This window comes from Salmo salar, chromosome ssa24 (assembly GCF_905237065.1).
Source record: "Salmo salar chromosome ssa24, Ssal_v3.1, whole genome shotgun sequence".
Taxonomy (NCBI): domain Eukaryota; kingdom Metazoa; phylum Chordata; class Actinopteri; order Salmoniformes; family Salmonidae; genus Salmo; species Salmo salar.
In genome coordinates this window covers 35,989,813-36,015,817 of record NC_059465.1, presented here as the reverse complement: position 1 = coordinate 36,015,817, position 26,005 = coordinate 35,989,813, and the positions used below count along the sequence as shown (strand labels likewise).

Here is a 26,005-nt window from a genome sequence, read left to right as displayed (position 1 = left end):
CCACACCCTCAGACAAACACCCTCAGACAAACACCCTCAGACAAACACCCTCAGACCACACCCTCAGACCACACCCTCAGACAAACACCCTCAGACAAACACCCTCAGACAAACACCCTCAGACAAACACCCTTAGACAAACACCCTCAGACAATCACCCTCAGACAATCACCCTCAGACAAACACCCTCAGACAAACACCTTCAGACAAACACCCTCAGACCACACCCTCAGACAAACACCCTCAGACAAACACCCTCAGACCACACCCTCAGACCACACCCTCAGACAAACACCCTCAGACCACACCCTCAGACAAACACCCTCAGACAAACACCCTCAGACAAACACCCTCAGACAAACACCCTCAGACAATCACCCTCAGACAATCACCCTCAGACAAACACCCTCAGACAAACACCCTCAGACAAACACCCTCAGACAATCACCCTCAGACAATCACCCTCAGACAAACACCCTCAGACAAACACCCTCAGACAAACACCCTCAGCTCACATCAATTCCTCCTATCTGCGTGCGCATTTTCTAGGGTGTTTGTTGGTGGTGGTGTTTGGAAAGGGAGATAATTAAATGAGACTGGAAGAGGTATAGGTAGATTATCTGGTGGGTTTACTTAGAGAAAATGAGACCTCAGCCTGTTCACATGCCCTCCTTCGGTTAGAGAGAGAGAGAGAGAGTAAATTAACCAATAGGGAAAGACCTGGACATTTTAGATCCACACCAAATCTCTTCTAAAGCTCACAGTGGTCAGTTTCCCTCTGAGCTCACAGTGGTCAGTTTCCCTCTGAGGTCCTTACCTGAGCTGGGGGTGATGACTCCAGGCCTGAATCCTAACGGAGCCTGTCCGGGAGGGTACCCTGCGCTCCACTCCACCCTCACCTCCCCAAACAACCCCGTCCTGTACACCAGCGCCTCACACACACCCGTCTCCACACTGGAGACCTGCAACGCCAACGAGACAAAGCCCACCTACACACACACACACACACCACACAGAGGAGGAGGAATAGGGAAGGATGTAATACAACTGTTCCATTAAAGCCCAGTACAGATCTAACAACCTGCGAGACGAAGCAAAACCACTTAGTTTTAGACTGTTGTGTTGAAGAACGGCTGACTAAAGACGGTGCATTCGGATCAAAAGGACAAGATGAGTGTTGGAGACCATTTCCACGGTAACGGTGCCTCTGTAGAATGAGGTGATGCCATTATGAGTGTCCACAGCCCTGTGTACCGCTGTAATGCTTTTATAATACTGTCTGTTAGCAGAAGAGGTGGTAGCGGTAGCTAGCTAGGTCAAAATGCTAAGTCTATTTCGTGGTCAGCACCAAGCTGGTCAACTGACTTTGAAAGGCTCATGTAACATGCACTTCTTCTAAGGTCATGACTGAGAGAGGTTGTGTGTTCACAGAGAGGTGCTACCAACCACAGAGCAGTAATTCAGTTACATACAGAGCATCCTCCCATCCGTCTTTCCAATGCAGTGGGAGTTGAGATGGAGCTGGGTTTCAAAATGGGTGTAACTACGCCTCCTAGTGGCTAACAGAGGAGCCACACATGTAGTACTTTCATCTACATAAGCTCCAGAGTCAAGTTTCCCTATATGTACAGATCTGGGATCAGCTTCCCATACCCTAATCCTAGCCATAACCATTAGTGGGTCAAATGCAAAACTGAAACAAGATCAGCATTTAGGTGCAACTTCACCTTACTCCATAAAGTTATTGACTGATACCTCAGCGCTGGCTGCTTCCTCTGGGACGGTCACTATGGCGACCCTGGCCTCCAGTAGGAGACGAGGTGGGGAGCTGAAGAGAGGTCCCAGGAGGCTCACGTCTGTAAGCTCCAAAGTAAAGTTCACACCCACTGAGAGAAACACCTAGAAGAGAGAGAAAACTTTCAGCCTGGTAACCAGGACTACAGAGGTAGGGTCAGTGACACAGCACTAGAAGATAGAGAGAGAGACATTCAGCCTGGTAACCAGGACTACAGAGGTAGGGTCAGTGACACAGCACTAGAAGATAGAGAGAGAGAGAGACATTCAGCCTGGTAACCAGGACTACAGAGGCAGGGTCAGTGACACAGCACTAGAAGATAGAGAGAGAGAGAGACATTCAGCCTGGTAACCAGGACTACAGAGGTAGGGTCAGTGACACAGCACTAGAAGATAGAGAGAGAGACATTCAGCCTGGTAACCAGGACTACAGAGGCAGGGTCAGTGACACAGCACTAGAAGATAGAGAGAGAGAGAGACATTCAGCCTGGTAACCAGGACTACAGAGGTAGGGTCAGTGACACAGCACTAGAAGATAGAGAGAGAGAGAGACATTCAGCCTGGTAACCAGGACTACAGAGGCAGGGTCAGTGACACAGCACTAGAAGATAGAGAGAGAGAGAGACATTCAGCCTGGTAACCAGGACTACAGAGGTAGGGTCAGTGACACAGCACTAGAAGATAGAGAGAGAGAGAGAGAGAGAGACATTCAGCCTGGTAACCAGGACTACAGAGGTAGGGTCAGTGACACAGCACTAGAAGATAGAGAGAGAGACATTCAGCCTGGTAACCAGGACTACAGAGGCAGGGTCAGTGACACAGCACTAGAAGATAGAGAGAGAGAGAGAGAGACATTCAGCCTGGTAACCAGGACTACAGAGGCAGGGTCAGTGACACAGCACTAGAAGACTGAGAGAGAGAGAGAGACATTCAGCCTGGTAACCAGGACTACAGAGGTAGGGTCAGTGACACAGCACTAGAAGATAGAGAGAGAGACATTCAGCCTGGTAACCAGGACTACAGAGGCAGGGTCAGTGACACAGCACTAGAAGATAGAGAGAGAGACATTCAGCCTGGTAACCAGGACTACAGAGGCAGGGTCAGTGACACAGCACTAGAAGATAGAGAGAGAGAGAGACATTCAGCCTGGTAACCAGGACTACAGAGGTAGGGTCAGTGACACAGCACTAGAAGATAGAGAGAGAGAGAGACATTCAGCCTGGTAACCAGGACTACAGAGGCAGGGTCAGTGACACAGCACTAGAAGATAGAGAGAGAGAGAGACATTCAGCCTGGTAACCAGGACTACAGAGGTAGGGTCAGTGACACAGCACTAGAAGATGAGAGAGAGAGAGAGACATTCAGCCTGGTAACCAGGACTACAGAGGCAGGGTCAGTGACACAGCACTAGAAGATAGAGAGAGAGAGAGACATTCAGCCTGGTAACCAGGACTACAGAGGTAGGGTCAGTGACACAGCACTAGAAGATAGAGAGAGAGAGAGACATTCAGCCTGGTAACCAGGACTACAGAGGCAGGGTCAGTGACGTACTGGAGACAAGTTTGGTTTAATAAAATGGCCTTATTAGGGAGGTTATGGAAAGTTATGAAAAACTATACAGATTCAATGTTATCTTCATAAATTGCCAGAAAATGTATGAGTATATTCATAGCACGAGTGCATGATCCCCCATTAATGCATCAAAATCATATAAAACCATTGGCAACCCTGGTCTTGAGTATGTCTTTGAGTCCTCTCTTACCTGAGTACTGATTGGCACAGAGTCAGAGGCTGATTCCTCTCCATGCTTGATCAGGACTCTCCCCACAGCCGCCCCCCCTAGCAGCTCCTGTCCATTCAGCCCAGGCCCAGTACTGATCCGGTAGCCCACACTGGCGTTGCCGAAGGCCCCAGCCTGGCGCGTCACGTTCAGTGCCAGGAGTCTGACCAACCCGGCTCCCCTCCCCACCACAACTACCGCCTGCCGCTCCGCCGCCAGGCTGAACACGCCGTGCGGCTCGTCGTTGGCACGCACCCTGAAGAGGGTGGTACTGCGGTTGGTGTCCAGGGTGGCGCCACCCTCCACGGAGCTCAGCCGGAGCATGTAGAGCTCCTCCAGCTCGGGCACGGCGTCAGGTAGAAGAGTGAGGACCACCTCTGCCCCCCTCTGACCATCCAGGATGACCACGGAGCCGCTGAGGGCCGAGAAGTCCCCCGCTGTGTCAGAGTCACTCAGGATCTGCCAGTGCACCTGAGAGACACACACACATCTATAACATACCTGTGAATTGGCTGTATATTATTGGACAGACGGTGTAATGAACTCGGTTCATACCGTCTCCCAGCACACCTGAGAGAAAGGGACACACCCAAAGCCGGAGCATTGCCTATAAAGCCACATTCTGTCTGTAACAGTATGATGTCACCCTCCAGGTGGTCGTACCGTGACGTTGCCCATGGCACCTTGTCTGCGCGTGATGAGCAGGGAGATGTTGAGCGGCCCCTCGCCAGCTGTGGGCTCACTGTACACACGCTCTCTAAGGTCCTCCTCTGTCAACTCAACTATGCCATTAGCGTCTCCAAACTTCTCAATCTGAGGCGCACACACACACACACACACACACACACCAAACCAAGAGAAAACCACATGTTGTCGCCACGATTCAGAGACTCTTATTATCAATAAGAGCCTGTGAAGTCATTTCAATATAATGGTTTTAATACAACTGGGGTTCGTATTAATATTGAGATGTCACTCATTGGGACCGTGATGTACCTTGAGAGTGACAGAGCCAGCTTGGGGGTCAATGTCGATGTCACCTGAGAGGAGTTGAAGCACGACCACAAAGGTCTCTGCCACCTCCACCTCCCCATGGGGTAGAATCCTCAGATCAATGGTGCGCAATCCCCCCTCCCCGTCTCTGAAATGGAATGATCCGTTCACAGGATCTCCAACGTCTGTGTTTACGGGTGGTAATACCTCTTTGGTGTTGGGACCCAGAATGCTCCAAGTTATCTGAGGAAAAGAGATCAATGATTCAGATTGGCTGGTATACATCACTCTCATGCTTGCAAAGACAAGACTAGATTCATATTACTGCCAAATATATTCGGACCAATCGTTCTCTTATGAAAAATACAGGATCAAGACATTATCCTTGGCATAGGCTAACAGGTATTGCAGTGTCATTAAGTTTAGCATGAGTGATGGACATCTGGCAGAGAAATGAGGACAGTGAACAAGCTCTTGTACTACGGGGTCAGAGAGACAGAACATGGCAGTTAGACCCTAGTGGCCGATTCCCCGAACACAAATTCACCCTCCCTCTGGACTAAAAAAAACACTTTCACTGGAGATTCTCTATCGAACGTTCTTTTTAGTCTGTGTCCGGGAAACCGTCCCGAAGGTGGCTGAGACTACAGGCCTAACAAGAGGGAGAAACAGAGTGAGGGGGAGTGTCCCAGTAGGCTTACCGTAGCGTTGCCTACAAACCCCCCCACCCTCTCCAGGAGCAGGCTGAACTTCAGAATACTGTTGGGGTTCACCAGGGTGATCACGCTCGCGTTCAGGAAACGGACCACACCATTGGGCGAGTCGCTCTTGGCGATGGTAACCCTGGCAATCAGATGAGTACCCAGTATGGCTCCGCCCGTGGAACCCGACAGCTGGATCTCAAACGTCTCGGCGTCCTCTCTGGGAGAAGAGTTATGACAGCGCCATTACTGGTCTTTCATGTTCACATCCATTTTCTAATAGAATGTCGTAGACTTCTTTCACAACAGATATACCAATCTCATAGAAATAAAATAACCCAAAAATGTGCAGCAATACCACAATCAAACAATTAAACATTGTTTGGTGGCTGGGAGAGGAAACATTTTAAAGGTGATCTGTGGAGAGACAGAGAGAGACAGAGACAGACAGAGACAGACGGACAGAGAGGGAGACAGATTTACCTGTCCTGGTCGTCTATAATGGACACGTTGATGTGACTGGTGTTGTGGCCGTGGAGGAAGGTGAGCGAGCCGTTGGCCAGGATGTAGTCCAGGCCGGCCCTGGCAGTCAGACCCCTAGAGATGTACTCTGCTGTGACCAGGCCGTAGTAACCCACCCTCCTCACCACTGGGATGGACGCACTGCCCACATCCTCCTCCACTGGAGAGAGACAAGAGAGAGCATCAAATACACTCAGTGCATCCCAAAGGGCACCTATGGGGCTCTGGTCAAAAGTAGTACACTATGTAGGGAATAGGGTGCTATTATGGATGGGGACAAACGTACACTTTAATACTGTATTGTAATACTCCTTAAATATTGCATTCATCCAATCACCACTCTCAGAATCCCTCTATTTTAATCATGTCCATTACATATTAAGAAGATGAAATTACATTTGCTAAAGTGATGCCTGATACTAATAGCTATGTTGAATAGTGTCAACGTGTGTGTGTGTGTGTGTGTGTGTGTGTGTGTGTGTGTGTGTGTGTGTGTGTGTGTGTGTGTGTGTGTGTGTGTGTGTGTGTGTGTGTGTGTGTGTGTGTGTGTGTGTGTGTGTGTGTATTAGAGGCTGACCTGTGATGTTGACATAGTCAGGGAGGAACTCCAGAATGCCTTCTGAGTTGTCACTCTTCTGGATGATGATCATGACGGAGGAAACTTTGCCGATGGCTGGAGGCTGGTCTCGTTGCAGGCCGTGCTCCCTCACAGTGAAGTCCACATTACTGACCACAGGAGGGGGACAGAGGTCAGAGACAACACTCCGTCTCACACCCAGTGATGTAAAGGTTAAAAAAATGTATGGATAACACTGATCTCCGTTTGGGGTGAACGTTCAAACTAAATAAAAAGTTAGGTAAACAGCATTAACCTGCGTTTACCCTCCACTATACCACAGCTCACACCACAGAGACCCACACCTTCCACCTCACTTACAGTGAAATCCACATTTCTGACCATGGCATTTTGATCACTAACCAGGTTTGGGATTCTCCTCCCACACCAGCAGCTCAGGGTAGAAGTTGTCGTTAGCAACAGATCTAGGATCAGCTTTCCCTCTCCAACCCCCCTAACCTTAACTGGAGGACAGGAAGCACAGAAATGACTCTAGATCAGTGTCCAGGGTCCACCTACCTGTCATTGAGGAGCTCCACTGTGGTGATGTTGAGGTAGAACTCCTCAGGTCCCTCTGGTAGGTCGTCGTCATGGATACTCAGCGTGACCCCACGCGTGGTCTGGCCTGGGCCAAACAGAAGCCTACCCGAGGCAGCGGTGAAGTCCACTCCACTGACCGCTACACTGCCTGCTGTCTGGTAGGTTACCCACACGCTCCCAAACCTGCCCATGGAGCGCACCACTGTCACATTGACCTGGGGGAGAAGAGAAGGGGTTCACCCACACACTCCCAAACCTGCCCATGGAGCGCACCACTGTCACATTGACCTGGGGGAGAAGAGAAGGTGGAGGAGGGAGAGGGCAAAAATAGGCCGTTCCCAGGCTCTGATAGGGCAGGTCAGACCGTTCCCAGGCTCTGATAGGGCAGGTCAGACCGTTCCCAGGCTCTGATAGGGCAGGTCAGACCGTTCCCAGGCTCTGATAGGGCAGGTCAGACCGTTCCCAGGCTCTGATAGGGCAGGTCAGACCGTTCCCAGGCTCTGATAGGACAGGTCAGACCGTTCCCAGGCTCTGATAGGACAGGTCAGACCGTTCCCAGGCTCTGATAGGGCAGGTCAGACCGTTCCCAGGCTCTGATAGGGCAGGTCAGACCGTTCTCAGGCTCTGATAGGGCAGGTCAGACCGTTCCCAGGCTCTGATTGGACAGGTCAGACCGTTCCCAGGCTCTGATAGGGCAGGTCAGACCGTTCTCAGGCTCTGATAGGGCAGGTCTAGCCAGTTAGACATCCTCTAGTGAGTTTCAACAATGTGGTTGTTTAAGATCATGGCCCAAGACCGCCCAGGCGCGCACACCTTGCCCTCCTCCTCAGAGGCCCTGACGAGGCCTTGGACAAAGGAGAACAGGCCGTGGGGGAGATCACTGGCTGCCATGGTGACCGTGGCCCTCTGGGCCGAGGGGCTGATCCCTGCCCCGGGCGTGACTGAGGTCAAGGTCAGCTGGTACACACGCCGCTCCTCTGCTGTGTCATCATCCAGCGCCTGAAATTACAACAACAACAAACACCACTCCCTTCAGCCTGTGACCCAATATCCACACTAGGACACTGTTGAAAATGCATGGTCAATATAATAGGTTACATCACTTCACTCTAAGTAGTAGTCAAGTATTGATATTGGGACACAGTTTTACAATTTACATTGGGAAATATTCATTTTGCATTCATTTTCACTTAACAATAAGATGAGGTATGATAAAACAAGAACATAGTGATGAATATCATTCCATAGTCAGAGAGATTGTTATACTTTGAGGCGTATGGTGGCGGCAGACTGTCTGTCCCTCATGGTTACCACGCCAGACAGCTCCTCAAACTCAGAGGCCACAGCAGGAGTGATGTTCCAGTACACCTGGATCTCTCCAAAGATGCCAGGGCCGCGTACAAGGCTGAACCACACACACACACGCACACACACACACACACACACACACACACACACACACACACACACACACACACACACACACACACACACACACACACACACACACACACACACACACACACACACACACACACACACACACACACACACACACACAATGGTATCATTGCAACATGCATTTGGTTGACATCTTATTAACCAAAATAATACTTTCTCAACGGCACAACAGAAATATTCTGACCAATAAACATATGTGAGGCTTTCCCATTAGCCAGTGATATGTGTGTGTGTAACTGTCTGTATGTGTACCTGACCAGAGCAGTCCCATTATAGTCTCCCTGAGGTTCTCCGATGAGGACGTTCCTGGAAGCCTCAGCGATCCCCACTATTCCCATGGCTGCACGGTCTCCCAGGATGGTGACGGTGGCTGACCCTACAGACACACACCAACCCAGGGTCCCAGTTCAGTCTAATGCCCTCCTCCGGTGCTCTATACACACAAGTTGCCTCTAGGCGTAGATCTAGGATCAGCTTACTCTCCCTCAATCCAAACTGTAACCATTAGAATTTAAAACGCAGAAACTGACCTCAGATCAGCTTCTAGGGGCAACTTTATCCCTCCCCTCTCCATAGACCAGAGACTGTGTGTATGTTTAAACACAGTGAGGCAGCCAAAGACACTGACCATCAACGGGGTCGATTACAGCATCACTCTTGGCAGCCAGGAGCTGGACAGTGAAGCTCTCGTCTCCCTCCAACACAGCGTCAGCCAGAGCCCGGATCACCAGCGTTCTCCTAGACTCTGTCTGAGGTTCACAAAGTCTCCCATCAGTGTCTTCCCTACAAACTGCACTTTCAACTTCCAAAATAAACTGTACATTTAGCACCAACTATTAGTACATTTGGTATCAATTATTACCAAGTAGTTACCTAGTTGGTTCACATATAGTGTAAAACGCTGTTAACTGACCTGCTATCATCTTCCCTAGCCCCGCCCCCTACTGACCTCATTGAAGACCAGTGTTCCGTTGAGAGGTGAAAGGTCGTCCCGGGCAGTGTCCTCCAGGCGCCACATCAGTGTCACCGCCCCCTCGCCTTCTGCACTTCGCACCACAGTCAGCGTTGCCATGGCAGCCGGGTCACTAGTGAACTCTGGCTCGCTGATAGTGAACTAGAAGGAGATTTGTTTACTTAGCATAATAATGGTTTACAATAAAGTTGTATTGGATTGGAAAATACAACTTCTTCCATTCTCTGTAGGGAAATTTGTTGGGTGACAATGAGTTGTGACTCACAGTCTTCTCCTGGAAGCCGAAGCTGCCCAGCGGTGAATCGTTGGGTGGGATGGTGACGGTCACAGAGATCTCCACCCCCAGCCTGGCTCCACCAATCACACGCATTAGAGTCACACTGAAGCGCTCCACAGACTCCACCGCCGCGTCATCCACGATGCTGATGTCTATGATGGCCTGTCCCTGCAAACAGAACCAGAGTTTATTTTACCTGAGGTATACATCTTATCCTTCATAGAAGCTCAACTAGACTTAGTGGATCATAGTTACGTAGGTGACCTAACTTAACTATGTGATCTAACAGGAGAAACACTCTAACCATAGTTGTAATCAAATTACCTGTCCATCTTGAAAGGTGATATTCCCAGAAGAGGGAGTGAAGTCATCGAGACTGGCAGTGATTGGCCGAGCCTCCCAGTACACCACCACTCTCCCAGTCCTGCCAGCCAATCGCACCACTGCTAGACGGAGGACGTTTCTGGGCGGAGCCACCTCATAGGCCAGCAACCCTCCAGACTCTTCCTAAGAATTAGACACAGAAACAGAGTTGAAGCATTAACATACCTTTTTGTACCATAGGGTTAACATACCTTTTTGTACCATAGGGTTAACATACCTTTTTGTACCATAGGGTTAACATACCTATTTGTACCATAGGGTTAACATACCTATTTGTACCATAGGGTTAACATACCTTTTTGTACCATAGGGTTAACATACCTTTTTGTACCATAGGGTTAACATACCTTTTTGTACCATAGGGTTAACATACCTTTTTGTACCATAGGGTTAACATACCTTTTTGTACCATAGGGTTAACATACCTTTTTGTACCATAGGGTTAACATACCTTTTTGTACCATAGGGTTAACATACCTTTTTGTACCATAGGGTTAACATACCTATTTGTACCATAGGGTTAACATACCTATTTGTACCATAGGGTTAACATACCTTTTTGTACCATAGGGTTAACATACCTTTTTGTACCATAGGGTTAACATACCTTTTTGTACCATAGGGTTAACATACCTTTTTGTACCATAGGGTTAACATACCTTTTTGTACCATAGGGTTAACATACCTTTTTGTACCATAGGGTTAACATACCTTTTTGTACCATAGGGTTAACATACCTTTTTGTACCATAGGGTTAACATACCTTTTTGTACCATAGGGTTAGCATACCTATTAGTATTCAATCACTCGTTGGTCAGAGCTTTCAGATCATCTCTAAACCTTAGAGCACCACATAGTTACTGTTGTGATATACTTCAGAAAGGAATGGAGTGTTTCATTCAAGGAGAATAAAGGAATGGAGTGTTTCATTCAAGGAGAATAAAGGAATGGAGTGTTTCATTCAAGGAGAATAAAGGAATGGAGTGTTTCATTCAAGGAGTATAAAGGAATGGAGTGTTTCATTAAAGGAGAATAAAGGAATGGAGTGTTTCATTCAAGGAGAATAAAGGAATTGAGTGTTTCATTCAAAGAGAATAAAGGAATTGAGTGTTTCATTCAAGGAGAATAAAGGACTGGAGTGTTTCATTCAAGGAGAATAAAGGACTGGAGTGTTTCATTCAAGGAGAATAAAGGAATGGAGTGTTTCATTCAAGGAGAAGAAAGGAATGGAGTGTTTCATTCAAGGAGTATAAAGGAATGGAGTGTTTCATTCAAGGAGTATAAAGGAATGGAGTGTTTCATTCAAGGAGTATAAAGGGATGGAGTGTTTCATTCAAGGAGTATAAAGGAATGGAGTGTTTCATTCAAGGAGTATAAAGGAATGGAGTGTTTCATTCAAGGAGTATAAAGGAATGGAGTGTTTCATTCAAGGAGTATAAAGGGATGGAGTGTTTCATTCAAGGAGTATAAAGGAATGGAGTGTTTCATTCAAGGAGTATAAAGGGATGGAGTGTTTCATTCAATGAGAATAAAGGGATGGAGTGTTTCATTCAATGAGAATAAAGGAATGGAGTGCCATATTCAAGGAGTATAAAGGGATGGAGTGTCTTATTCAAGGAGAATAAAGGGATGGAGTGTTTCATTCAATGAGAATAAAGGGATGGAGTGTCTTATTCAATGAGAATAAAGGAATGGAGTGTCTTATTCAATGAGAATAAAGGGATGGAGTGCCATATTCAATGAGAATAAAGGAATGGAGTGCCATATTCAATGAGAATAAAGGGATGGAGTGCCATATTCAATGAGAATAAAGGAATGGAGTGCCATATTCAAGGAGAATAAAGGGATGGAGTGTCTTATTCAAGGAGAATAAAGGGATGGAGTGCCATATTCAATGAGAATAAAGGAATGGAGTGCCATATTCAATGAGAATAAAGGGATGGAGTGCCATATTCAAGGAGAATAAAGGGATGGAGTGTCTTATTCAAGGAGAATAAAGGGATGGAGTGTCTTATTCAAGGAGAATAAAGGGATGGAGTGCCATATTCAAGGATAATTGTGTAGCATATGGGCAGAGGTAGTAGTGTAAGGTATTACCTGGGAGACGTTGAACTGCAGGACCCCACGTGGGTCATCGTTCTCCTGGATGGTGACCTCAGCCACCTCCATGCCAGGCCTCTTCACACTGGGCTGGGCCGCCCCCGTCAACCCCCCCACTAGTTCCACGCCTGTGATGTTCACCAGGAAACTTTCAGCCAGCTCCGGAGCCTCATCCTGGTTGATACACACACACACACAGCCCTCAGGTCTGGAGGACCTGACCAACACTGTGGGGTATGGTTGCCTGCTATATTAGGAGGAAAGAAAACCCAACCCACAGACAGGAACTACTGATCTTTCCCATGTTCCACTTCTAAAGAGCCTTTATTCCCCAACCAACCTTAAAGAATGTTGGCAGTTTCAGAGCACATAGAAACCAGGTCCATGTTTTTCAGTCTAAACAAAACACAATAATAGTTACCATTAAAATAGCCACTCAACACTGCAATTTACTAGGAATGGATCTATTCCGATGGGAAATAAGTAGTGGGTTTCCTCCGTGGCAGACCCAACACTGGTGGTTTTAGACCTAGTATGGACCTACGCTGTAGGCAGAAAGCAACCAGAACAGGCAGAAAGCAACCAGAACAGGCAGAAAGCAGCCAGAACAGGCAGAAAGCAGCCAGAACAGGCAGAAAGCAGCCAGAACAGGCAGAAAGCAGCCAGAACGGAGCCAGAACAGACAGAAAGCAGCCAGAACAGGCAGAAAGCAGCCAGAACAGGCAGAAAGCAGCCAGAACAGGCAGAAAGCCACAGTGTCTGCTGAACCAATCTAGATTTACACTGCTGGGGTGGAAGAGGAGAAGGAGAGGAGGAGGGTCCGGTCCCCAGTCATCCCAAGATGGGTCTTGAGGATGGTTTGTCCATAAAGTAATATTCTATCATTTTCTATTCTATTCTACTATATTCTATGCGTACCGGTAGTATGGTGATGGTGATGAGGGCAAGGGTGGCGTTCTCCTTCATGATGACGGTGCCCTCCCGGGGTGTGTAGTCCTGTGGGGCGCTGGCCTGGTTGGAGGGGGGCTTGGATAGGGCTGGTCCTGTCTGGTAGTGCACTGCCACCTCCCCAGAAGCCTCCTGCTCCCTCACAATGGTCAGGGTGACATTAGTGGGACTCTCTTGGGTGAAAAGCAGAGACAAACATGTACAAGGAGCATTAGACAACTTACCTAAACCTTATAGCCTGAACAAGGACAGAAACAGATTGGACAATGTGTAGTAATGAATCACACCAACGTCATAGTGCCGTCAAATCAAGTTATGATCACTCATAACAAGTAACCAAACACTTCAGTAGCCTTAAAAATGGACATTGTTCAAATAGGGTTTATTTTTAACTATACACATTAGAAATGATTTTTCCACTGTATAAATAAATGTATAACAATGCAAACAGCTGGCTTCTTACTCTGAGGCTCCTGTGTGAGGAGGTACTGGGAGTCCAGGTGCCAGCCTATCAACCCGTAGGGTGAGCCGTTGGGCAAGATGGTGAGGAGGGCCTGTGCTCTCTGGGGGTCAATCAGAGCTCCCCTGGAGTGCTGGTCTAGCCCCACCGTGGTGACATCCAGCAGGGTGATGGTGACCCTCTCCTTCTGCTCAAGGATGCTATCTGCTAGCACGGTCAGATAGATGGTAGCCACCACCTGGCCCTGGGAAAACGTCACCTGAGAAACACGGTAGAGGACAACAGGGTGGATGTCTGTTCCTCGCTAGCTCAGCCAATCCAGGAAGTGAATTCGCAACCAATGAACTAAACTAGAAATGGCACATCAGTGAGTTGTTTGGTATCTCTTCTATTTCTCTATATCTAACACATGGAAGTTAGCCATGAGAGAGAGAGAGAGAGAGAGAGAGAGAGAGAGAGAGAGAGAGAGAGAGAGAGAGAGATGGAAAGAGAGAGACTCACCACTCCTGATGTGGGAAAGATGTCTTCCAGACTGCCGTTGGCTGCCCAGTGGATGGTCAGTCTCCTGAAGGTTCCTCGCCTCCTCTCAACACTCAGAGAGATAGGGTTGCCCTTCGTCAACTCCTCCACTTCCACAGATAGAGAGCCCTGGAGAGACAGCATCAGTGTCAGTATGCACTGTAATATCAGAAAGATTTTTACCATTCAACTGTATTGGAAAATAAAATATGAGCATAGAGCGTTAGCACTATAAATGTTATGTATGTATAGACATAGAAATGCAAGCAACAGAAACCTATTTGGAAATTGACAGTGAAGCAGAGTTAAACAACAGAGAGTACCTGTGTGAAGCCTATGACTCCATGGGCGTCATCATTGGTTGGAATAAGCACGGTCACCTGACCACCAAAGCCAATCTCAGCCCCTCCCTTGGGATTCTTTAGGACCACCCGGAACTGTTCGTCCTCCTCTGGGACATCGTCGTCGATGATGTTTACCGCAATCTCCAACTCCCGGTCCCCGGGCACAAAACGCAACTCGCCATAGCTGAGAGTGAAATGCATTACGGTCAGAGAAGACAGCCACTGAAGAATGAACGAAGACCAACAGACACAAGTGACGACGTAAGTGACAATTTCCTCAAAGTTTGATCAAACATATGAGCAATGCCTATGGTCTGAATGTAATGGCTTGCCATGGGAACAGTGGGGCACATCTGTACCTGGGTATGAAGTCGGAACGGTTGGAGACAGAGGTGAGCTCATACATAGTGGTGCCTGAGGGCTCGGTGGCTGCTAGGAGGCTCTTAGTGGTGTTGATGTAGGGGAGAGGGAGAGAGAGGAAGTTGGAGGCTGGAGGAGATGTGAGCACCAGGGAAAACAGCATGATGTCAGACCTCCAGGTGTACAGCGCTGAGCCGTTGCTCCCAGCCAGCAGGAGATGGGCTACGAGACACACAGAGAGACACAGAGAGAGAGAGAGAGAGAGAGAGAGATACAGAGATACAGAGAGAGAGATACAGAGAGAGAAAGATACAGAGAACGAGAGAGAGAGAAAGATTCAGAGATACAGAGAGAGAGAGAGACACAGAGAGAGAGACACAGAGAGAGAGATTCTCAAAATCCAGAAAAAAAATCCAGAAAAGAGCCGTTCAATTCTAACACCACCTAAAAGAAAGCAATTCCCAAACCTTCCATAACAAAGCCATCACCTACAGAGAGATGGAACTGGAGAAGAGTCCCCTAAACAAGCTGGTCCTGTGGCTCTGTGCATAAATACAAACAGAGTCCCAGGACAGCAACACAATTAGACCCAACCAAATCATGAGAAAACAAAAAGATAATTACTTGACACATTGGAAAGAATCAACAAAAAAACTGAGTAAACTAGAATGTTATTTGGCCCTAAACAGAGAGTACATACTGTCAGAATACCTGACCACTGTGACTGACCCAAACTTAAGGAAATCTTGTACAGACTCAGTGAGCAGTGGTTCCTCCTTTAAAAGTTGCGAGTGTACGCCGCGGGACTTAGAGGTCATTCGTGGTTTAGTACGGTACCCTGCATCACCACTTCATTGCTCAAGACCAGCGCAATGGGGAGTTAGAGCACTGATTATACTTTTGGGTCCTACTGTGTCTCTAACTGACAATGAATGGGTGACATAAACCTAAATAGAAACGGATAATTGTTCACGACTTCAGTATTACTTACTGTTGTTACACTAAGGTTTTTATTATTTTATTTTGTTAGGATTATTTGGCTCTTACTGTAGTACTGTAGCCCACTCCTGACTGACCACATTGTACAGTGCCTGAGTGGCACAACGGTCTAAGACACTGTGTTGCTACAGATGCTGGTTCAATACCCGTACTGGCCTCGACTGGGAGACCCATGAGATGACTGTAGGTTTATGGTTTTTCTCCCTCTAAAAACAGAAATAAATCATTCTAAATGACAAACTGGCTTTATTAACAAATTAGTAACAATGTCTCACCCCATGTTCAAGAATGGCCTTTTTCCTCGCTCATTTTACGTCACTTGAAATCAAAATCATCTCTAAAATATTTAAGGGGCATTACACTAATAATGGCGCTGACTAGGGAAATGTTCCCACTGTTCTGTTCTTAGTGCCAGTCTGCACATTCAAACTAAAACAATGTAACTAACAATGGCATCTTTATGCTTTCATTAATAAAATAATGATAAAAATACTCTTTCAAAACGCTGATGTTTATTTAGTTATGGATCCATAACGAACTACTATGGGAATAAATATCACTGAATTACAGAAATATCCTCCAATCCTCTATATGTAATTATTGGCGTAGAGTCACATCATATTTTTCAATATTCTGTAGGCCTACCGTAGGCGACATGAGTCTCACTAGTGTTGAGTAATGTCCTGTTAAATGTGGTGTAGGTCTTATTTATTTAAAGAGCATATTGAAGTTAGAAGCAATAGGATTTGAAGCAATAGCCTACAACTATTTTAGCACCATTTCGCGGAGCTCTGAGACAAGCATGGGAACAGGTAAATCAATGAGATGTTTATGTTCACTTCATCTCCGTTTGGGTATTGGTTAGACTAGAATAAAAAAAATAGAGTGCAGAAATGTTATGCTTTTAGTGTAACCTTTATTTAACTAGGCAAGTCAGTTAACAACAACAGGACAGCCTACTACTTCCTCCCCGTCGGGGAATTGAACCCCTCTAGTACAGCCATTATTGAAGGCTATCAAATGTTTCTCAAAGATGCCCTCTGGTGGTCAAACTAGCACTAACTAGGCTTAATGGTACCAGTGGTTCACACTTAAATAACATGCCATAGAATAAAATAGAATAGCATGCCATAGAACTTCAAAGGACGAACCACTGTAGCCTTGCTATTGAGAAAGGCTGCCGAACGCAGACCTGGCTCTCAAGAGAATACAGGCTATGTGCACACTGCCCACAAAATGAGGTGGAAACTGAGCTGCACTTCCAACCTCTTGCCAAATGTATGACCATATTAGAGACACATGTTTCCCTCAGATTACACAGACCCACAAAGAATTTAAAAACAAACCAATTTTGACAAACTCCCATATCTATTGGGTGAAATACCATCACAGCAGCAAGATTTGTGACCTGTTGCCACAAGAAACAGGCAACTAGTGAAGAACAAACACCATTGTGTGTGTGTGTGTGTGTGTGTGTGTGTGTGTGTGTGTGTGTGTGTGTGTGTGTGTGTGTGTGTGTGTGTGTGTGTGTGTGTGTGTGTGTGTGTGTGTGTGTGTGTGTGTGTGTGTGTGTGTGTGTGTGTGTGTACTCACTGATCCCTGAGGGTAGAGTGAAGGGCTGGGCAGAGGCCAGGCCAGGGTGGGGGATAGACTGGCTGTGCTGGGGGAACAGCTGCTGGGAACCCCATACAAACACCTCACAGGAGGAAGAGGAACCTGGGGATAGGAACACACACACAGACGGGTGGACGGACACACACACACACACATAGCTTTATGTTAGCCCTCTATTCTTTCATTCACAGGCGGTTCTGTTAGGTATGACACACCCAGCTACTATAAATTACATCCTCTGAGCCTGCCTGTGGTTTTCCATTAGCCTACTACACTGAGCGGTTTCCCATTGGCCTACTACACTGAGCGGTTTCCCATTGGCCTACTACACTGACAGGCTCTTCCGTTTCAACAGGCTCTTCCGTTGCGACGTCCCTCGGAGGCACATCTGCAAGCCTGCTAGCCCTGGCCAGCTAGCTGTCTGAATCGCCGTGTCTTCAGCTCGCCTAGCTACTCACTGGACCCTATGATCACTCGGCTACACATGCCTCTCCCTAATGTCAATATGCCTTTTCTATTGTTGTTTTGGTGAGTGATTGTCTTATTTCACTGTAAAGCCTCCAGCCCTGCTCAATATCTCTTAGCTAGACCTTTTGTTCCACGCCCACACACTTCATCTGGCTTAAATGGTGGCTCTAGAGACAAAACCTCTCTCATCGTCACTCAATGCCTAGGTTTACCTCCACTGTACTCACATCCTATCATACCCTTGTCTGTACATTATGCCTTGAATCTATTCTTCCTCGCCCAGAAATCTACTCCTTTTACTCTACGTTCCAAACGCACTAGACGACCAGTTCTTATAGCCGTACCCTTATCCTACTCCTCCTCTGTTCCTCTGGTAATGTAGAGGTTAATCCAGGCCCTGCAGCCCCCAGCACCACTCCCATTCCCCAGGCGCTCTCATATGTTGACTTCTGTAAACGTAAAAGCCTTGGTTTCATGCATGTTAACATTAGAAGCCTCCTCCCTAAGTTTGTTTTATTCACTGCTTTAGCACACTCCACCAACCCGGATGTCCTAGCCGTGTCTGAATACTGGCTTAGGAAGGCCACCAAAAATCCGGAAATCTCCATCCCTAACTATAAAATTTTCTGACAAGATAGAACTGCCAAAGGGGGAGGAGTTGCAATCTACTGCAGAGATAGCCTGCAGAGTTCTGTCTTACTATCCAGGTCTGTGCCCAAACAATTCGACCTTTAACTTTTAAAAATCTACCTTTCCAGAAACAAGTCTCTCACCGTTGACGCTTGTTATAGACCCCCTTCAGCTCCCAGCTGTGCCCTGGACACCATATGTGAATTGATTGCCCCATCTATCTTCAGAGTTTGTACAGTTAGGTGACCTACACTGGGACATGCTTAACACCCCGGCCGTCCTACAATCTAAGCTAGATGCCCTCATTCTCACACAAATGATCAAGAAACCTACCAGGTACAACCCTAAATCCATAACCATGGGCACCCTCTTAGATATCATCCTGATCAACTTGCCCTCTAAATACACCTCTGCTGTCTTCAACCAGGATCTCAGCGATCACTGCCTCATTGCCTGCATGTGTAACGGGTTGTCGGTCAAACGACTACCCCTCATCCCTGTCAAACACTCCCTAAAACACTTCAGCGAGCAGGCCTTTCTAATCGACCTCGCCCGGGTATCCTGGAAGGATATTGACCTCATCCCGTCAGAAGGGGATGCCTGGTTGCTTTTTAAAAGTGCTTTCTTCACGATCTTAAAAAGCATGCCCCATTCAAAACATGTAGAACTAAGAACAGATATACAGTTGGAAGTTTACATACACCTTAGCCAAATAGATTTAAACTCAGTTTTTCACAATTCCTGACATTTAATCCGAGTAAAAATTCCCTGTCTTAGGTCAGTTAGGATCACCACTTTATTTTAAGAATGTGAAATGTCAGAATAATAGTAGACAGAATGATTTATTTCAGCTTTTATTTCTTTCATCACATTCCCAGTGGGTCAGAAGTTTTCAAACACTCAATAAGTATTTGGTAGCATTGCCTTTAAATTGTTTAACTTGGGTCAAACATTTCAGGTAGCCTTCCACAAGCTTCCCACAATACGTTGGGTGAATGTTGGCCCATTCCTCCTGACAGAGCTGGTGTAACTGAGTCAGGTTTGTAGGCCTCCTTGCTCACACATGCTTTTTCAGTTCTGCCCACAAATTTTCTATAGGATTGAGGTCAGGGCTTTGTGATGGCCACTCCAATACCTTGACTTTGTTGTCTTTAAGCCATTTTGCCACAACTTTGGAAGTATGCATGAGGTCATTGTCCATTTGGAAGACCCATTTGCGACCAAGCTTTAACTTCCTGACTGATGTCTTGAGATGTTGCTTCAATATATCTACATAATTTCCCTGCCTCATGATGCCATCTATTTTGTGACGTGCACTAGTCCCTCCTGCAGCAAAGCACCCCCACAACATGACGCTGCCACTCCCGTGCTTCACGGTGGGGATGGTGTTCCTCGGCATGCAAGCATCCCCCTTTCTTCAACCAAACATAGTGATGGTCATTATGGCCATCGTTTTTATTTTTGTTTCATCAGACCAGAGGACATTTCTCCAAAAACTATGCTCTTTGTCCCCATGTGCAGTTGCAAACTGTAGTCTGGCTTTTTATGGCGGTTTTGGAGCAGTGGTTTCTTCCTTGCTGAATGGCCTTTCAGGTTATGTCGATATAGGACTCGTTTTACTGTGGATATAGATACTTGTAGCGGTTTCCTACAGCATCTTCACAAGGTCCTTTGCTGTTTTTCTGGGATTGATTTGCACTTTTCGCACCAAAGTACGTTCATCTTTAGGAGACAGAACGCGCCTCCTTCATGAGTGGTATGACAGCTGTGTGGTCCCATGGTGTTTATACTTGCGTACTATTGGTCGTACAGATGAACGTGGTACCTTCAGGATGAACCAGACTTGTGGTTGTCTTGGGGGATTTCTTTTGATTTTCCCATGATGTCAAGCAAAGAGGCACTGAGTTTGAAGGTAGGACTTGAAATACATCCACAGGTACACCTCCAATTGACTCAAATTATGTAAATTAGCCTATCAGAAGCTTCTAAAGCCATGACATAATTCTCTGGAATTTTCCAAGCTGTTTAAAGGCACAGTCAACTTAGTGTATGTAAACTTCTGATCCACTGCAATTGTGATACAGTGAATTATAAGTGAAATAATCTGTTAGAAAAATTGTTAGAAAAATTACTTGTGTCATGCACAAAGTAGATGTCCTAACCCACTTGCCAAAACGATTTGTTTGTTAACAAGACATTTGTGGAGTGGTTGAAAAACGAGTTGTAATGACTCCAACCTAAGTGTATGTAAACTTCTGACTTCAACTATAGCCCTTGGTTCACCCCAGACTTGACTGCCCTTGACCAGCACAAAAAAATTAGGTGGCATTCTGCATTAGCATCGAATAGCCCCTGCGATATGCATCTTTTCAAGGAAGTCAGGAACCAATATACTCAGTCAGTTAGGAAAGCTAAGGCTAGCTTTTTCAAACAGAAATTTGCATCCTGTACCACTAATTCCAAAAAGTTTTGGGACACTGGAAAGTCCAAGGAGAATCAGAGCACCTCCTCCAAGCTGCCCATTGCACTGAGGATAGGAAACACTGTCACCACCAATAAATCTACGATAATTTCAATAAGCATTTTTCTACAGCTGGCCATGCTTTCCACCTGGCTACCCCTACCCCGGCCAACATCTCTGCAGCAACTCCCCCCCCCCCCCCGCCGCGGACACTCTAGACCCAAACTGTTATAGACCTATATTCGTCCTGCCCTGCCTTTGTAAAATCTTGAAAAGCCAAGTTTATTAATTTTTTAATTTCACCTTTATTTAACCAGGTAAGCTAGTTGAGAACAAGTTCTCATTTACAACTGCGACCTGACCAAGATAAAGCAAAGCAGTGCGACACAAACAACAACACAGAGTTACACATGAAATAAACAAGCGTACTGTAATAACACAATAGGGAAAAAAGGGGGGAAAAAGTCTATATACAGTGTTTAGCAAATTAACACAATTAACACAGTACGCTTGTTTATTTCATGTGTAACTCTGTGTTGTTGTTTGTGTCGCACTGCTTTGCTTTATCTTGATAGATGAGCAGATGGTGATGTACAAGTAGAAATACTGGTGTGCAAAAGAGAAGAAAAGTAAATAAAAACAATATGGGGATGAGGTAGGTAGATTGGGTGGGCTATTTACAGATGGGCTATGTACAACTGCAGCGATCGGTTAGCTGCTCAGATGCTGATGAAAGCCAAGTGAACAAACAGATCACCGACCATTTTGAATCCTAACGTACCTTCTCCACTATGCAATCTGGTTTCCGAGCTGGTCATGGGTGCACCTCATCCACACTCAAGGTCCTAAATGATATCATAACTGCCATCAATAAAAGACAGTACTGTGCAGCCGTCTTCATCGACCTGGCCAAGGCTTTCGACTCTGTCAATCACCGCATTCTTATTGGCAGACTCAATAGCCTTGACTTCTCTAATGACTGCCTCGCCTGGTTCACCAACTACTTCTCAGATAGAGTTCAGTGTGTCAAATCGGAGGGCCTGTTGTCCGGACCTCTGGCAGTCTCTATGGGGGTAACACAGAGATCAATTCTCGGGCCGACTCTTTTCTCTGTATATATCAATGATATCGCTCTTGCTGCTGGTGATTCTCTGATCCACCTCTACGCAGATGACACCATTCTGTATACATCTGGCCCTTCTTTGGGCACTGTGCTAACAAACCTCCAAACAAGCTTCAATGCCATACAACATTCCTTCCGTGGCCTCCAACTGCTTTAAATGCTAGTAAAACTAAGTGCATGCTCTTCAACCGATTGCTGCCCGCACCCTCCTGCCCGACTAGCATCACTACTCTGGACGGTTCTGACTTATAATATGTGGACAACTACAAATACCTACGTGTCTGGTTAGACTGTAAACTCTCCTTCCAGACTCACATTAAAACTTCTTCAGGCTAGGGTCTATTTTTCTCCACTTCCTGTCTGACTGACGTGCCCAAAGTAAACTGCCTGTTACTCAGGCCCAGAAGCCAGGATATGCATATAATTGGTACCATTGGATAGAAAACACTTTGAAGTTTGTAGAAATACTACACTGAGTGGTTTACCATTGGCCTACTACACTGAGCCGTTTCCCATTGGCCTACTACACTGAGCCGTTTCCCATTGGCCTACTACACTGAGCCGTTTCCCATTGGCCTACTACACTGAGCCGTTTCCCATTGGCCTACTACACTGAGCTGTTTCCCATTGGCCTACTACACTGAGCGGTTTCCCATTGGCCTACAACACTGAGCCTTCCAGGAAACTCACATCGTAGAGATTACCTACTTCCCTTATGTGGAAGGCACTGCTCCAATATACATAAGGACTTTTGTCGCCTTACTCCCTCCCGTCTGTGCACACAAACCATGTTTTGTCAACAGTGGATTGGGGACACATTAACTATGCCTGGTAAGTATCATATCTGCACCTTACCATCTCTGCACCACATAAGCTACGTCACCATCTCTGCACCACATGAGACACTTCTTTATCTCTGCACCACATAAGCCATGTCACCATCTCTGCACCACATAAGCCACGTCACCATCTCTGCACCACATAAGCCACGTCACCATCTCTGCACCACATAAGCCACTTATATACAAAATGGCACCATAGCAAAACGTCAACATAGAAGATTTTAGATTGCAAAGACAAATACAGAGGACGTGGTTTGTAGAGAAGTTCACATGAGGTCACCTTCGGTGACGACCAAAAGAAGAGTGTCTGCTCCTTTGTTGAGAGACTCTACTTGTTGAGCTCTACTGCTGACAGGCAGAGGCCTAGGGTTCTGGAAGTGCCCTCCACTCCACTGGAACAGCACACAGCCGTCCCCCGTCTTTCTCCTCACACAGACAACCAGGTAGAGGCTGGTCACATGGGAGAACGGAGACACGATGAGGACACCCTGAAGCTCCAGGCTCTGATGGAGAGCCAAGACACTTCCGGTCCAAACGAACACCTGGTAGAAACAAGACAAGTTAGCTACTAGCTAGTCGAGATCAACTCCAGGTGGTGTGGTCTAAATCCATTGGCCGTTTTAATTTGAATGACAATCGTAATGTGGTGGTGTGCATGTCGATATCATGTCCTGGAGCACCTGTACTGTACAGGTATGTCTCATAGGTTATGGCAAGTTCATTTTAACCCCCAAACTCACCTGGCTTGAGGCAATCAAGTAGTGTCTTTTTTCAATGGAGAAGTGTTTAACATCAAGAGCTTCAACAGCCAGTGATTGTTCCTATGGGGAAAAGGTTTGATGTCGTATAGAATGAATACATTACTCAACATAATGCCACTGACATGGAGTGACTGTCAAAAAGAGAACTAACCATAGGAACTGAAGGCCAATGAGTGATTGATTTATAGTAAGTCATTGATTTATAGTAAGTAATTGATTACTATGTAGATCTTACATAATGTCTGCAGGCAGAAAACACATCATAAGGACCACAAATGAAAAGACAACAGTCAAGTCCAAAAAGTAACAGGCTTCACCAGGGTTAGATTGAGGTCCTGTTGCACGCTGAACAGGCTGAGGTTGACAGCAGGGGAGTCCGGGAGGGTGCCATGTGTGATCGCTACATAGGATGAGCCGTTCACAGAGAAACCCACACACATCCTAGGGTCCTGGATCGTCACCGACTGAAAACAAGAGAGAATTATATGTATATACATTTTAGCCATTTAGCAGATGGTCTTATCCAGAGCGACATACAGGATCAATTAGGGTTAAGTGCCTTGCTCAAGGGGACATAAACATTTTCACCTTTCGGTTACTGGCCCAACGCTCTTAACCACTAGACTACCTGCCGCCCCATAGTGCAATCAGGCATCATGATATACTGTAAATAGACTGATGCATATGTGTATGCAACACAAAGCAAGGCAGTTTTCTAAAAGCTGTTCTGGTTGAGTCGTTAATGTCTTCCTTCCCTTGTTGACCACTACCCCTTCATCTTTCTGGCCTCCTATGTAGTTCAACTACTGTCCCTACAGTGCCTTCAGTAACTATTCACATCCCTTGACTTTTCCAACAAGTTTTGTGTTACAGCCTGAATTAAAAATTGATTCAATTGAGATTTTGTGTCACTGGCTTACACACAATAACCCATGTCAAAGTGGAATTATGTTTTTAGAAATGTTTAGAAATGTATTCAAAATGAAAAGCTGAAATGTGTTGAGTCAATAGGTATTCAACACCTTTGTTATGCAAGCTTAAATAAGTTCAGGAGTAAAAATGTGCTTAACAAGTCACATGATAAGTTGCATGGACTATGGCAGTAATAGTATTCAACATGATTTTTGAATGACTACCTCATCTCTGTACCACACACATACAGTCGAGCAGTGAATTTCAAGCACAGATTCAACCACAAAGACCAGGGAGGTTTTCCTATGCCTCACAAAGAAGGGAACTTATTGGTAAAAAAAAAGCAGATACTGAATAACCCTTTGAGCATGGTAAAGTTATTAATTACACTTTGGATGGTGCATCAATACACTCAGTCACTACAATGATATTGGCATCCTTCCTAACTCAGTAGCTGGAGAGAAGCAAACCACTCGGGAATTTCACCATGAGGCCAATGATGACTTTAAAAAGTTAGACTTCCATGGCTGTGATAGGAAAAAACTGAGGATCAACAACATTGTAGTTACTCCACAATACTATCTAAATGACAAATTGAAAAGAAGGAAGCCTTTATAGAATAGAAATACTCCAAAACATGCATCATGGTTGCAATAAGGTACTAAAGTTATACTGCAAAAAAATTGGCAAAGAAATGAACTTTATGTCCTCAATACAAAGCGTTATGTTTGGGGCAAATCCAACACATCAAGGTGTCGTGTCTGTGACTATCATTAATTGTGAAGACTGTTATTTTATGCAAACTTTAATTAAATAGGAAGTCGGGGCACCACGGGAAAATGTTTAGTCTCTAGTTTCCGAATCGACTCTTCAGATATTTTCATATCTTATCAATTAGTCTTCTATTAATGAATTATTAATTGTTACCTCATTAGTCTTATTCCAAACATCGTAAAATCTTTGGTTATCTGCACGAACGCTAGTTTCCATCATGAATCACCAATATACAAATTTACTTAATTATTTATTTACTAACTAACTAACTAAATAAATAAATAATCACAGAAATACATAACAAACAAACAGTAGATATTGGTTACTAACAATGATGGAAAAGTCCCTAGTGGGCTAAGCCGATATGATGGCTTGGTAGACAAAAGGAAAGGGGTGGGAACTGAGAAAGAGCGGGAAAGACAAAATGTATTCACTACACACAGTCTATAATTATAGTAATTTAAATGCTAATCCTTTGCACATGAATGGCTGCTCATTCGAGAATAATTGCAATTTATATATTTACGCCCGTATGTCATTGTCTTCTCTGTTTGGAATCCTCGATCGTCCTGTAGAGTTCATCAGAGTCTCTGGTTAACTTTCCCAGAAGTCACAATGTCTTTTGTGGTTGTAGGTGGTTAGAATGGAT

At 45.8% G+C, this 26,005-nt stretch overlaps 1 protein-coding gene across 3 annotated transcripts in view; it reads right to left on the bottom strand.

Annotated features, from left to right (window-relative positions):
- Positions 1 to 26,005, bottom strand: part of LOC106585809 (adhesion G-protein coupled receptor V1) — a 235,723-nt gene that overhangs the window by 119,533 nt on the left and 90,185 nt on the right. For all 3 annotated transcript variants that reach the window (XR_001324033.2, XM_014172456.2, XM_014172457.2), the window contains 26 exons: positions 23,988 to 24,134; positions 23,650 to 23,730; positions 23,190 to 23,451; positions 17,365 to 17,487; positions 14,772 to 14,994; positions 14,392 to 14,596; positions 14,051 to 14,197; positions 13,553 to 13,808; positions 13,060 to 13,262; positions 12,139 to 12,315; positions 9,982 to 10,164; positions 9,646 to 9,825; positions 9,357 to 9,521; positions 9,036 to 9,156; positions 8,660 to 8,783; positions 8,213 to 8,351; positions 7,760 to 7,945; positions 6,926 to 7,161; positions 6,368 to 6,516; positions 5,752 to 5,950; positions 5,269 to 5,488; positions 4,571 to 4,810; positions 4,238 to 4,387; positions 3,557 to 4,045; positions 1,756 to 1,899; positions 818 to 989 (listed from right to left, as the gene is read on the bottom strand). Coding sequence is in view for 2 of the 3 variants with exons in the window: in XM_014172456.2 (XP_014027931.2) it covers positions 818 to 989; positions 1,756 to 1,899; positions 3,557 to 4,045; positions 4,238 to 4,387; positions 4,571 to 4,810; positions 5,269 to 5,488; positions 5,752 to 5,950; positions 6,368 to 6,516; positions 6,926 to 7,161; positions 7,760 to 7,945; positions 8,213 to 8,351; positions 8,660 to 8,783; positions 9,036 to 9,156; positions 9,357 to 9,521; positions 9,646 to 9,825; positions 9,982 to 10,164; positions 12,139 to 12,315; positions 13,060 to 13,262; positions 13,553 to 13,808; positions 14,051 to 14,197; positions 14,392 to 14,596; positions 14,772 to 14,994; positions 17,365 to 17,487; positions 23,190 to 23,451; positions 23,650 to 23,730; positions 23,988 to 24,134 (4,921 nt within the window). In the remaining variant the exon portion in view is untranslated. The remainder of the gene's footprint in view (positions 1 to 817; positions 990 to 1,755; positions 1,900 to 3,556; positions 4,046 to 4,237; positions 4,388 to 4,570; positions 4,811 to 5,268; positions 5,489 to 5,751; positions 5,951 to 6,367; positions 6,517 to 6,925; positions 7,162 to 7,759; positions 7,946 to 8,212; positions 8,352 to 8,659; positions 8,784 to 9,035; positions 9,157 to 9,356; positions 9,522 to 9,645; positions 9,826 to 9,981; positions 10,165 to 12,138; positions 12,316 to 13,059; positions 13,263 to 13,552; positions 13,809 to 14,050; positions 14,198 to 14,391; positions 14,597 to 14,771; positions 14,995 to 17,364; positions 17,488 to 23,189; positions 23,452 to 23,649; positions 23,731 to 23,987; positions 24,135 to 26,005) is intronic.